Source organism: Hemitrygon akajei, chromosome 11 (assembly GCF_048418815.1).
Source record: "Hemitrygon akajei chromosome 11, sHemAka1.3, whole genome shotgun sequence".
In the NCBI taxonomy this organism is placed as follows: Eukaryota; Metazoa; Chordata; class Chondrichthyes; order Myliobatiformes; family Dasyatidae; genus Hemitrygon; species Hemitrygon akajei.
This window is the reverse complement of record NC_133134.1, coordinates 40,254,418-40,268,497: the sequence shown is the minus strand read 5'-3', so window position 1 is coordinate 40,268,497 and position 14,080 is coordinate 40,254,418. Positions and strand designations below refer to the sequence as shown.

The 14,080-nt window shown below is 42.3% G+C and overlaps 1 protein-coding gene across 2 annotated transcripts in view; it reads right to left on the bottom strand.

Annotated features, from left to right (window-relative positions):
- Positions 1 to 14,080, bottom strand: part of rnf216 (ring finger protein 216) — a 221,853-nt gene that overhangs the window by 57,070 nt on the left and 150,703 nt on the right. For both annotated transcript variants that reach the window (XM_073060674.1, XM_073060673.1), the window contains exon 14: positions 4,454 to 4,551. In XM_073060674.1, coding sequence (XP_072916775.1) covers positions 4,454 to 4,551 — 98 coding nt within the window. The remainder of the gene's footprint in view (positions 1 to 4,453; positions 4,552 to 14,080) is intronic.

Genomic DNA, 14,080 nt, shown 5'->3' with positions numbered 1-14,080 from the left:
TAGGTCCCTTGTTTTATATTCTCTCACTTGTAAAAACATCTCAACACCTACCTTTTGATGCCCCCTTAGGTTCTTTTGTTTCAATGAGATCACGCGCACTCATTTGAATGCCAAAGAAAATAGATCAGATTTTCTATCTGTTTACAATAGGACAACTCTATAACCCCAGGAATTAGCTTACTGAATCTCAGTGCTAATGTAGACTTTTTAAAATAAGGAAGCCAAAACCATAGCTGGTGTCCATGAATGCCCTCACCAATAACTAACCACAAGCAAAAGAAATTTTGCAGAGGCAGAAATCCAAGCAACACACAAAATGCTGCAGGAACTCAGCAGGCCAGACGACATCCATGGAAAAGAGTATAGTCAATGTTTTGGGCTGAGATCTTTCATCAGGACTGGAGAAAAAAAGATGAGGAGACAGAGTTAGAAGGTGGGGGAGAAGGGAGGAAGAAACACAAGGTGACAGATGAAACCTGGGAGGGGTGAAGTAAAGAGCTGGGAAGTTGATGGAAGAGATACTGGGCTAGAGAAGGGGGAATCTGATAGGAGTGGACAGAAAGCCATGAAAGAAAGAAAAGAGGGAGGAGCACCAGAGGGAAGTAATGGCAGGTAAGGAGATAAGGTGAGAGAAGGAAAAGGGAATGGTGAAGGGGTTGGGGGGGGGGGGGACGCATTACCAGAAGAGTGAGAAATTGATGCCCTTTAGTCGGCTACGTGGAACAGTCTATGTTCCAAGACTACACTGGTGTTGTTCCCCATCTTTTCATACGCTACATTGACGACTGGATTGGTGCTGCTTCTTGCACCCATGCTGAACTTGGCAACTTCATCAACGTTGCCTCCAACTTCCACCCTGCCCTCAAATTTACCTGTTCTATTTCTGACACCTCCCTCCCCTTTCTCAATCTTTTTGTCTCTATCTCTGGAGACAACTTATCTACTGATGTTTATTACAAATCCACTGACTCTCACAACTACCTGGATTATACCTTTTCCCACTCTTACTTGTAAAAACATCATCTCCTTCGTCTCCACTGCATCTGCTCTCAGGATGAGGCTTTTCATTTCAGAATGAAGGAGACATCCTCCTTCTTCAAAGAAAGGGGGTTCCCTTCCTCCACCATCAACACTACCCACAACCACATCGCTTCCATTTTGTGCATGTCTGCCCTCACCCCATCCTCTCGCCACCCCAACAGGGATAAGGTTCCTCCTGACCGCACTTACCACCCCACCAGCCTCTGCCTCCAGCACATAATTCTCCATAACTTCCACCACCATGAAGCAGCTTTCCCACTCCCTCACTTTCTGCTCTCTGCAGGGATCACTCTCTACGTGACTCCCTTGTCCATTCATCCCTCCTGGCACTTACCTTTGTAATCTTTATAAGTGCTACACCTGCCCCTATACTTCCTCCCTCACTTTCATTCAGGGCCCTAAGCAGTCCTTCCAGGTGAGGCAACACTTCACTTGTGAGTCTGCTGGGGTCACCTACTGTATTCGGTGCTCCCAGTGTGGACTCCTGTATATCAATGAGACCCGATATAGATGGGGAGACCCCTTTGCCAAGCACCTACACACCATCCACCAGAAAAAGCTGGATCTCCCAGTGGCCACCCATATTATTTCCACTTCCCATTCCAACATGTCAGTCCATGGCCTCTTCTACTGTCATGATGAGGCGACACTCAGGTTGGAGGAGCAACACCTTATGTTTCCTCTGGGTAGCCTCCAACCTGATGGCATTAACATCTTTCTCGAACTTCTGGTGATGATCCTCCCCCCCCACAACCCTTCATCATTCCCCATCTCACCTTATCTCCTTACCTGCCCATCACCTCCGTCTGGTGCTCCTCCCCCTTTTCTTTCTTCCATGGCCTTCTGTCCTCTCCTATCAGATTCTCCCTTCTCCAGCCCTGTATCTCTTTCACCGATCAACTTCCCGGCTTTTTACTTCACTCCTCCCCCTCTCCCGGTTTCACCTATCACCTTGTGTTTCTTCCTCCCTTCCCCCATCTTCTAACTCTGACTCCTCATCTTTTTCTCTCCAGTCCTGATGAAGGGTCTCAGCCCAAAACATTGATTATACTCTTTTCCATAAATGCTGCTTGGCCTGCTGAATTCCTCCAGCATTTTTGTGTGTGTCACCAATAACAAAAATATATGTAACAGTACCCATTTATTTTTAAACTCAATGTAGCAATAAAGACTAATATATAATTTGCCTTCTTAACTACACTCAGTGGCCATATCATTGGGTAGCTTCTGTACTTAATGAAGTGGCCACTGAGTGTATGTTCACGGTCCTCTGTTGCTGTCACCCATCTACTTCAAGGATTGACATGTTGTTTGTTCAGAGATGCTCTTCTTCATACCACTATTGCAACGTGTGGTTATTTGAGCTACTATCACCTTTCTGTCAACTTGAACCATTCTCCTCTGACCTCTCTCATTAACAAAGCATTTTCACCTACAAAACTGCTGCTCACTGGATGTTTTTTTGTTTCTCATACCATTCCTTGTAAACTCCAGAGACTTGTGCATAAAAATCCCAGTAAAGCAGCAGTTTGTGAGATACTCAAACCACCCCATCTGGCACCAGCAACAGCAATCATTCCACAGTGAAATCACTTAGATCACATTTCTTCTTCATTCTGATGTTTGGTCCGAACAAAAACTGAATCTCTTGATCATGTTTGCATACTTTTACGCACCGAGTTGCTGTCACATTGACTGATTAGATATTTGCAATAAAGAGGTGAACCTAATAAAGTGGCTATTGAATGTATATGTATAACTTGCATTTTATGTATACAATCTAAATCCATACATTTGCAGTCTCTCTCCAATCAGATGTTAGTCTGCCTTTTGATTCTTCCTATTCAAGGGCATGACCTCATGAAACCAAGTAGGCTAAACAATGCATCTTTTTTCTCCAGTCCTGCTGAAGGGTCTCAACCCAAAATGTCAACTGTATTCTTTTCCACAAATGTTACCTGGCCTGCTGAGTTCCTCCGGTATTTTGTGTGTTGCTTGGATTTCCAGTATCTGCATATTTTCTTTTGTTTGTGAATGCATTTCCTGTTGCAGAGTTCAAATATGACAACATATCCTCCCACCTACTTTGTGTCAACGCTCCAGTTGTAAACACCTAACAAAGAATTTATGAAAACACATTCTGAACTGGGTTTTCATTTCAACTGTACCCAACCCTCAACTCCATCCACCTATCACCTCCCCTCAAAAGTCTTCAGTTCAGTTTCAGTTTATTGTCATTTAGAAACCACAAATGCAATGCAGTTTTAAAAAAATGAGACAACGTTCCTCCAGAATGATATCACAAAAACACATGACAAAACAGACCATACCAGAAAATCCACATAACGTTTGGTAATCCCCAAATCCAGAGTCCGGAGAGGCTGCTGCGTATAAATATCACGCTATCATCTTAGCGCGTTCTCCAGAAAGGAGCTCTAAACCCACCAGACAAAACAAGACAACCTAGTCAGGAGACCAACTCTAGCACCCAACAAACCAAAAACTAAAGCTACAAGACCTATACAAAACCACATAGTTACATATAGTTACAACAGTGCAGACAATACCATAATTGATAAAAAAGACCATGGGCACAGTAAAAAATAGTCCAAAGATGTTAAAAGACTATAAGTTTGAAAGAAACCACCAAACAGTTTCCACAAGTCCTCAGGGTCCTGATAGACTCGTCATCCCACGCAGGCAGCAGAAGGGAATACCCCCGCTATGGACTTCCAAGGCGCCGCCGGATTCAGCCTCACAGACACAGCACACAGTGAAAGCGTCCCGACCGCAGTGGACTCCGAGTCTGTTGAATCTCCGAGCCTCCGACTATCCCCTCCGGCACAGCCTCTCTGCGCACCACCCTCTGCTGAGCGCTCTATGATGACCCCGCCTACGGCTACTGGCAACGCGACCCCGAGGACTGGGGACCTGTTCTTCTCAGCAGAGACCTGGACCTCAAAACAGCAGCAGCAACGAAGAAGGCCTTCCTGGAGATTTCCAGATGTTCCTCCGTGCTCCCACGTCTGTTTTTCATCAGATTAGGATTGTGCACGGCACCCCGCTTAACAAATAATAGATATCAACTCCAGAGTGGCCGCTGCAAACTGCGTCGCGCTGTCACATTGGTATATCTGTCTTAATGTCATTTTTGCGTAAATTTTCTTATTCCTTTCTCTTCTCTGCAAGTCTTCCTCTGGTTGAATGCTTCTTTCTTTCCTTCCTCATCAGCATCTTTTCTCCCTTTGCAATCTTACCTCCAGAGAATGCTAACTAATTGAATAAATGTTACAGGATATTCATGACAGAAATTTACATTTCATAGCAAAAGTGATTAATTTCTATTGTTTCAAAAATAACTACTCTAATAATAAAATACCTCATTTTCCCAGGCACACAGTCAGTTACTTACAATGATGTCCTGAACTTGATTTCATCTTTCTCAACTACTTGATCGCACGACAGTCCAGCATGGTCTTTCCACAACACCTGACACTTTCTGCAACTTTCCTTTAAAAGAGGAGAGGACAAAATTAAAAACTATCAACCAAGGAAAGTTAACTTACAGTATACCTTACACAATTATACTCTATTCTACAAGTCAGCATTCCTTTTTCCTGGGGTTGTATGAATCTCAAGAAACTAGTTTATTTTGTTAACTAGTATATATACACATTATAAAGAACAGAAATTAATTAGCAATGTTATGAGCAAAGACACAAATAACAATTTGTCGACACACTTGTATGATGTCTACTGGAGGTAAATTATTCAATTTTAAATAAATTGTACAACAGTATAATGCTTGTATCCCTTTATATTGTTTTCATCACGTCCGGTAAAAGGTTATGCAAATACCTTCACTTTCAATTAGTCATTGCAAAACTTTTAAAGATCCATACCGTGGTCCAAGAAACACACTGAATCCCACGTCTTAAGCAAAATTCTAACATCATCAAGATTATTTTCAGTACTGGCTTGTAATGTATGAATTTGCTGCTTCTGAAGGTTTAGCAAAGGTTCTTATTACCGAGCTCATCAGTGAAGCTAATTCATGGTCTACTGATTACAACATTTAATTTCATTTGATGGTCATTTTGCTGGTGAGTCAGAAGTCAAGCTCTAATGTTGAGCTTAGGATATAATAATTAAAACTGAACATCTCAGTTCTAAAGAGTTGAATTTTCAGAATTTTAGCTTTTTCATGCAGAAGTTAAAAAAGAGGGAGTTCGAAGGTTTGCCTGCATGTATGAAGGCAAGTACAGAAATAGAATAGTTAGATAATTGTTGGCCTACAGTTAAGCAACATCTTTCTGGCTTGTTTTTAAGAGGTTTGACTTAAAAGAAATTCTCAGCCTTAGAATCCTTTATCGATCTGCCCTTGACAGGTTCTGGGAAGAAGAGTGCCAGATTTCCACTGGAGATATAAAAGACTGCAGATGCTCAAATTTGGAGCAAAATAATAAGTAAATAACTGCTAGAAGAACACAGTGTCAAGCAGCATTTGTGAAAGCAGAGGGATGATTAATGATGTAGTGTTCTGACCCAAAGTACAACTTGCTCCACACCAGTCTGCAGTAATGCTGAGTTTGAGTGGGCCTGTTAGTTAATAACATGGCATCATATTACCATGAAATAGATTAAGAGGAGATAAATCTCCTGTGAACAAAATTTCTTCCCCTCCACCATCAGATTTTTGAATGGACAATGAACCCATGAACAGTTTCTTGGTATTTTTTCTCCTTTCTTGTAGCACAAATTTGTTTTTTTTTATATAAATATTACTTATTCTAATTTGTAGTTTTATTACTATGTACAGTCCGCCCTCCTTATCCGTGAATTCTGCATGTGCGAATTCAACCAACCGCGAATCACGGAAACCTGGAAGTGCTCTTCCAGCACTTGTTCGAGCATGTACAAACTTTTTTTTGCTTGTCATTATTCCCTAAACAATGCAGTATAAAAACTATTTTACATAGCATTTACATTGTACTAGGTATTATAAGTAATCTAGAGATAATTTAAAGTATACGGGAGGATGTGTGTGGGTTATTGTGGATCGGGATCGAAAAAATTCGTAAGTTATCTAAGTAAGTCGGAACAGGTACATCCAGTATAATTTAGCATCAGATAGTCAAACGTTTGTCTTAGTATATAGTATATATTTTACCTTTCTATGCATATGAAACACTTAAGAACGTATGTTTCAGTGCCGGGCTCGGGAACAGAAGTTCCTGAGTTCGATCCAGTGACAGACCGCTCCTGAGTGCGCTCTCCACCGTGCTGGGTTGATGTGGAGGATCAAAAACCCAAAACCCCGAAACCCAATAATTAAACCACTGCATTGCTTAATAATAATTGTAGCTTTCATCGGGGCAGAGCCTTTCTCACTTTATACTTTAAAATTGTTCCCATTGTTGACCAACGTAGCCTAACGCTTTTCCATGACCGATGGCATTTTCCCTCTTTCCGATAACTATTATTTCCACTTTATTTTCAATCATGATAGTGATTATTTTCGTGAACAGAAACACTGCGGATGCAGATCTCTGCCACCGGGTCCTAATGTCCACCGCACTGAGACAGGTTAAATAAGGTCTGGGGTTCCGCTGGGTGCTAAGGTCCAACGCATTGAGACAGGTTGAATAAGGGACTGGAGCACCTGCGCATTTTGGTATCCACGAGGGGTCCCGGAACCAATCCCTCGCAGATAAGGAGGGCCGACTATATTGCAATGTACTGTTGCCATAAAACAACAAATGTCACGACATATGCTGGTGATTAAACATTATACTGAGATTAATGAAGGATACTCCGCAATGGTTTTCCAAAGACAAAGGTTTTTATTAAAAAGATCCATAGCATTTGATGCATTCTTATGTAATTAATGTGTGGTCCCTCTAGATACCCGAAATACATATTGCAATTTTGGGAGTTGCTTATAAGCAATTGGGAGGAGGCAGCTCAGGAGGATGCTGGCATCAACTTTCAACATTGGAGACAGCAGGAGACTTTTCTGTAGCCACCACCATCAGATTTGTCTTCTTTGTTGAAGACAAGTCACAATTACAGCATCTGTGAAGTCCCTGGCATGTCTTCCTCCTTCCAGAGATAGGGATAGGGTTGTAAATATTGGCCTGAAATTTTTCCTCCACTAGTGGGGACATTATCTGTTCTCATGGATTTATTGTTTTACGGCTAGCAAACTTCTTGTCAATAAGGTGCAGCTAACTGGATGGCTGGCCATGGGTGGAACCAAGGACATAATCAGGATTTAATAATTAAAATTGCTGACCCCCTCCACCTCCGATTCTCTAATGAGGACTGATTCATAGACCTCTGGTTTCCTCCTCCTGAAGTTAATAAGCAGCTCCATCTTGCTAACATTGAGGTTGTTGTTACGACATCACTCAGCCAGATCTTCAAACTCCCTACTGATTCCTTACCATCGTTGGTTCAGCCTACAATAGTGCTGTCATCAGCACATCATCCACTTTTGATACTACTCTTCCAAACTAGATGGAAAAAGCAAAACTGTCCACAAAGTGAATCAAATACAAACTCCAAATTTGACAGACATATGATAATACCAGAAACCTGAAATGAAATGTTTTAACTTTAATTATTCCCAAAGAAACCTAAATTTAAAAAAAAAGTCTTTTTTGGCTGGCAATGTATTCATTTAGAAGGAAATTAGAAGCATCTGTATGATAAGAACAATAACTCTAATTTTATAATGTTCTATTTTACTTGATCCTTATTCATACCAGGAATTCAAGTCAAGGGCTAAGATCATGCATGAGAGGCCTGAAGACCTAGGGATTTTAAGTAAAATTGGAGTTGATCAATAGTTGGATAGAGGTCCAATTGCTTCCACGTTCCAACAAGGGAACGTGCTATCTTAAATCTGGTCCCGTGCAATGAGACAGGTAAAATAAGTGATCTTGTAGTCATGAATCCTCTTGGAAAAAGTGATTACAGTATGAATGAGTTTCTCATACAAACGGAGGATGCAATAGTTCGCTTGAAAGAAGAAGAAAGCCCTTAACTCTGAGTGGAGTCATCGGGATACCGTCGTTGACGGCATTTTTTTTTTAAGCAGGCTTTCTTTATTTTTATGAGGCCGAGTTGCTAACTCAACGTTTAACCCAGCACAGATGGAAAGCGTGCAAAGGAGACAGCTGGATTTGAACTCGGGAACCTTCGCTCTGAAGTCCAGCACTGATGCCACTATGCCACCATCCAGCCAGTTCTTTCGAAAACAAGTGTATAATGACCACACAATGGAGACTACATTGGGATGAGGGAGGTTTTGGCTAGTGTAGCTTGGGAACACAGAATTGAAAATACACGTGGACTAAGATGTTAACTGTCCTGTGCTATCATCAGTGGGACCATCAGTTGATCTGCCACCTGTCTTCAGGAGCTTCGGCCCGCTTATGATCAAGACTCCCTCAAGGTGGTGGGCCAGCTGTGCTAAAGCACCACCTCCCACTGATGAGCTTAACAACTTGGCATCTGTCTCTATCAGAGTTGTTGGGCGCGTCCATCCAACAGATAGTCTACTCTTCAGGCATCTACGCAGCTACTGAAGAGTTTACAAAAGATGGATACATTGTCCAACTATCTGCTCCTCTAGACGTACTTAGTCCACACCCATGATGACCCTGCCTCTGCTACAGCCCTGCTAGTTGACTTGATCTCTCTTCTAGTAAAGCCAAGGTCATGCAGCCACTTCTGGAAAGTGAACGCAATAAAGCCACGGCACCCTACTTCAAATGGATAGAATGAGACCTTCCACCCTCTGTCTCTGCACTCTGATCTTGATTCTGCATACTTGGTTAACTTGTGCTCATGGGCTTCATTGATGTTGTCTTCCCAGGGGACTGTGAGTTCACCACTTCTCTACTGGTGTTAGACCAGACGATTATATCTGGACGCAATGTGGTGAAAACTATTTGCTCCAGTGTAGCAAATACCAGTACTAGTGTAGCTTGGGAACACAGGCAAGATGGACGGTTGAAGAACAGTAGAAGACTTTCAAAGAGATTTTTCACACGGTGCTCAACAAAAGTATATTCCAGTTAAAAGCAAGGACAGTAAGGGCGGAGAGAGACAGCCTTGGACAACTAAGGAAATAAAAGAAGGCACCAAACTAAAAGATGGTGTGTACAAAGTCACCAAGAATAGTGAGAAACTGGAAAACTGGTAAGACTTTAAAAAGTGGAAAAAGAAACACAAAGCAAGTAATACAGAAAGAGATGATAGGTGATGAAAATAAACTAGGACAAAATATAAAAACGGATAACAAAAGTTTTTATAATTATATGAAGTGAAAAAGGGTGGCTAAAGTGAATGTTAGGTCCCTTGGAGCATGAAAAGGGGGAATTGATATTGGGTAATGAGGAAAAGGCAGAGGCTTTGAATGATTAATTTGTGCAAGTCTTCACAGTGGAGGGCACACCTAACCAGCCAAAGAGATGTTATAGATACGACGGAAGGTGAGGACCTCTATACAATAGCTATCACTAAAGAGGTAGTGCTGAGCAAACTTGTGGGCTTGAAGATAGAAAAGTGCCCTGGTCCTGATGGAGTGAATACCAAGGTACTGAAAGAAATGACAGACATTACAGTAGAAACTTAGGTGATAATTTACCAAAATTCTCTGGGCTCTGGTCCTATGGATTGGAAGATGGCAAATGTCACGCCACTGTTCAAAGAATATAGGCAAATGGCAGGTAAATACAGACCAATTTGTTTAACATCTGTAGCTGGGGAAAATGCTTGAAGCTATCATTAAAGAAGAAATAGCGAGGCATTTGGAAAGAAATAGATCCAACAGGCAAATGAAGAATGGATTCAGCAAAGGCAGGTCCTTTTTGACAAACAGTTCTTTGAAGATATAACAAGCACAGTGGACAGAGGGGAACAGATGCAAGTTACTTACTTGGATTTCTAGAAGGTGTTCGATAAGGTGCCACATAAAAGACTTGTCCATAAGGATGCACAGAGTTGGTGTTCATGTATTAGCATGGTTAAAAGATTGGTTAACTAATAGAAAGCGAAGAGTTGGGATACATGGGTGTTACTCTGGTTGGCAATCAGTGGTGAGTGGTGTGTTGCAGGGGTCGGTGCTGGACTTGCAACTGCTCACGATATACATTAACAATCTGGAGGAGGGGACTGAATGTAGTGTATCCAAGTTTGTTGATGATACTAAATTAAGTGGAAAAGTAAATTGTGTAGGAGATACAGAGAGTCTGCAGAGAGATATAGATAGGTTAAGTGAGTGGGCAAGGGTCTGGCAGATGGAATACAATGTTGGTAAATGCGAGGTCATCCACTTTAGAATAAAAAATGGAAGATCAAATTATTATTTAAATAGTAAAAGACTGTGGCAAGCTGCTGTGCAGAAGGACTTGGGAATGCTTGTGCATGAATCACAAAAGGTTGGTTTGCAGGTGCAGCAGGCTATAAAGGAAAGCAAATGGGATGTTGGCCTTCGTTGCTAGAGGGATTGAATTTAAGAGCGGAGAGGCTATGCTGCAACTGTATAGGGTACTGGTGAAGCTGCACCTGGAGTACTGCGTGTAGTTCTGATTTCCTTACTTGAGGAAGGATATACTAGCTTTGGAGGTGGCACAGAGGTTCACCAGAGATGATGGGGTTAGACCAGTGGTCCCCAACCACCGGGCTGCAAAGCATGTGCTACCGGGGCCGTGAGGAAACGATATGATTTGGCGATATGAAACGATATGAGTCAGCTGCACCTTTCCTCATTCCCTGTCACGCCCACTGTTGAACTTGAACGTTCACGAGGTCATTAGTCGGTCATTAACCTACAACTACTCGATGAGTAAGAAACAAACGCTGCTTGAGAGTTTCTTTGGAAGAGGTGGTAGGGGACATAAAAGGCCTAACGATGATGATAACGCGGAGACAGCTGAGGCCGAGACCGCAAAAATTTTTTTTCCTTCAACAGAAAATACGAGGAGTTGTACAAAAAATATGGCTTTAATGCGACCGGTGACTTGCACGCTCCAAGCCCCCTGTGCGCGATATGTGGAGGCAAGCTGTCTAATGAGGCAATGAAACCCTCAAAACTGCTTCGGCACCTTGAGTCCAAGCACCCTGCACTCAAAGACAAACCTGTTGAGTTTTTTGAGCGGAAGAAACATGAGCAAGCGGGACAGAAGTAAGTGCTGAGAGCCACCACCTCCACAAATGCTGCTGCTCTGAAAGCGTCATACTTAGTGGCCAGCCGTATTGCTAAGGCTAAGAAGCCTCTCACTGTTGGTGAAGAATTGATTCTGCCTGCTGCCAAGCACATGTGCCATGAACTGTTGGGAGAAGCTGCAGCTAATAAGATGGCACAGGTTTCTCTTTCAGCTACCACAGTTTCAAGCAGAATCAACGACATAGCGGAGGACATCCAGGTACAGCTGTTGGAACGGCTTAACAAGTCACCATGGTATGCTATCCAAGTCGACAAGTCTACCGATGTCGACAACAAGGCAATACTGCTGGTTTATGTGCGATATATATTTCAAGATGATGTGCACGAGGATATGTTGTGTGCACTGCCACTGCCAACTAACACAACTGGGGCAGAACTATTCAAGTCTTTGAATGACTACATGTCAGGCAAAATGGACTGGTCATTCTGTGTTGGAATAAGCACAGACGGGGCTGCAGCTATGACTGGACGGCTGTCTGGTTTCACTACCCGAGTCAAAGAGGTTGCTCCTGAACGCCAGTCCACACACAGTGTCATACACACGGAAATACTGGCTAGCCAAAAAATGTCACCTGATCTTAACAGCGTATTGAGTGACGTTGTTGACGTTATCAATCACATCAAAGCAAAAGCCTTCAACTCACATCTGCTTGAGCAGCTTTGTGAGGAAATGGATGCAGAGCACAAACGCCTTCTCTTACACACTGAAGTCAGGGGGCTATCAAGGGGGAGAGCCCTGGCCAGGGTTTCTGAGTTAAGAGACAGCCTGCATTTAGAAATCTCTTCATTCCTACTTATGTTCCACTTTCTAATGACACCCATTAACCCAATGAATAGATGATCTCCACAAACAATTTCTCTGCCAACCCTGCCTTCATCCTATTATAGATATTCCCTCTGTCCTATCACACCTCATTCAATCTTCCTTGCAACTCAAGACTTGTTTGCACTTTCTTACCACTAACAACAAAATCTGCAGCTGCTGGAAATCCAAGCAACATACACAAAATGCTGAAGGAACTCAGCAGCCCAGGCAGCATCTATGGAAAACAGTACAGTTGCCAAAATGTCGATTGTACTCTTTTCCATAGATGCTGCCTGGTCTGCTCGTTCTTCCAGCATTTTGTGTTTGTGTGTTGTAGGTGTTGCACCTTTCTAGTTCTGATTAAGTCTTTGATCCAAAACATTAATATGTTCCTCTTTATAAATAAACTCCTTGACCTGTTGAATGCTTTCAGAACTTTCTGATTATATTTTTGACAGCATTACCCACGTTCAGAGAGGGACTAAGGACAAATATGCCAACTGTATTTTAATTGTTTGCAAACACTGATCTAAGGAAAGATTAATAGTCATCTGGAAGAAAATAGTTAAGCACAGTCAGCACAAGTCTGTTAAGGGCTAATTATGTTTAATCAATTTTTTAATGGCTAATGGATAGCGTTGATGGCTGCAATGCAGTCAATATGGTGTATGTGGCCTTCCAGAAGACTTTGGATAAAAATCCATAATAAAAGGCTTATCAAACCTGAAGCACATGCCGTAAATAAGAGATGAAGAGTGCAACAATGTTGGTGGCTAAGTAAAAGACAAGAGGACTCGCGAATAGTTGTTCAAAGTAAATTGTTGAAGTACACATATGTCACCATATACAACCCTGATTTCATTTACTTGTGGGCATATTCAATAAATCGAAAATTTATAATAAAATGAATGAAAGATTGCACCAGCAGGACAGACAATCACTGTGCAAATACAAAGAGAGAAAAAGAAATAATAATAGCAAGAAAAAGCAACAAACATCAGAAACAGGAGTCCTTGAAAGTGAGTCCATAGGTTGTGGCAACAATTCAATGACAGGTCAAGTGAAATTGTTCCCTCTGGTTCAAGAGTCCGATGGTTTAGGGGTAATACTTCTCCTAAACTCGGTGGTGTGAGTTCTGAGGCTCCTGCACTTCTTATTGATGGCAGCAGCACGAAGAAAGCATGATCTGGGTGGTGAGGGTCCCCGATGGTGGATGCTGCTTTCCTGTGCCAATGCTCCATGTGGATGTGCTCAATGGTGGGGAGGACTTTACCCATGATGGACTGGGCCATATCTACTACTTTTTGCAGGATTTTTTGTTCAAGCGCATTGTTACTTCCATAACAGGCTGTGATGCAGCCAGTCAATTCACTCTCCACTACACACCTATGGAAGTTAGTCAAATTTACGGATGTTATGTGGAATCTCCACAAACTCCTAAGGAAATAGAGGTGCTGCTATGCTTTCTTCATAATTGCACTTATATGCTGGGCCTATGACAAGTCCTCTGAAATGATAGCTCTGACCCTCTCCAGATCTGATCCCCCAACAACAACTGGGGGCTCGTGGGCCCCCAGTTTCCTCCTTTTGAAGTCAACAATCAACTCCTTGGTCTTGCTGACATTGAGTAAGATGTTGTTACGGCACCACTCAGCCAGATTTTCAAACTCCCTCCTACTATATGCTGATTCGTCACCATCTTTGACTTGGTCTACAATAGGGGTGTCGTCAGCAAACTTGAATATAGCATTGGAGCTGTGCTTAGCCAAAAAGTCATAAACGTAAAGCAAGTAGAGTGGGGGGCTAAGCACACAGCCTTGTGGTGCATCCGTGCTTATGGAGATTGTGGATAAGACATTGTTGCCAATCTGAACTGACTGGGTTCTTCAAGTAAGGAAATTGAGGATCTAACTGCACAAAGAGATATTGAGGGCAAGGTCATGAAACTTATTTATTACTTGGTTTTGACTGAAGGTGAATAGTGATTGACAACCAAC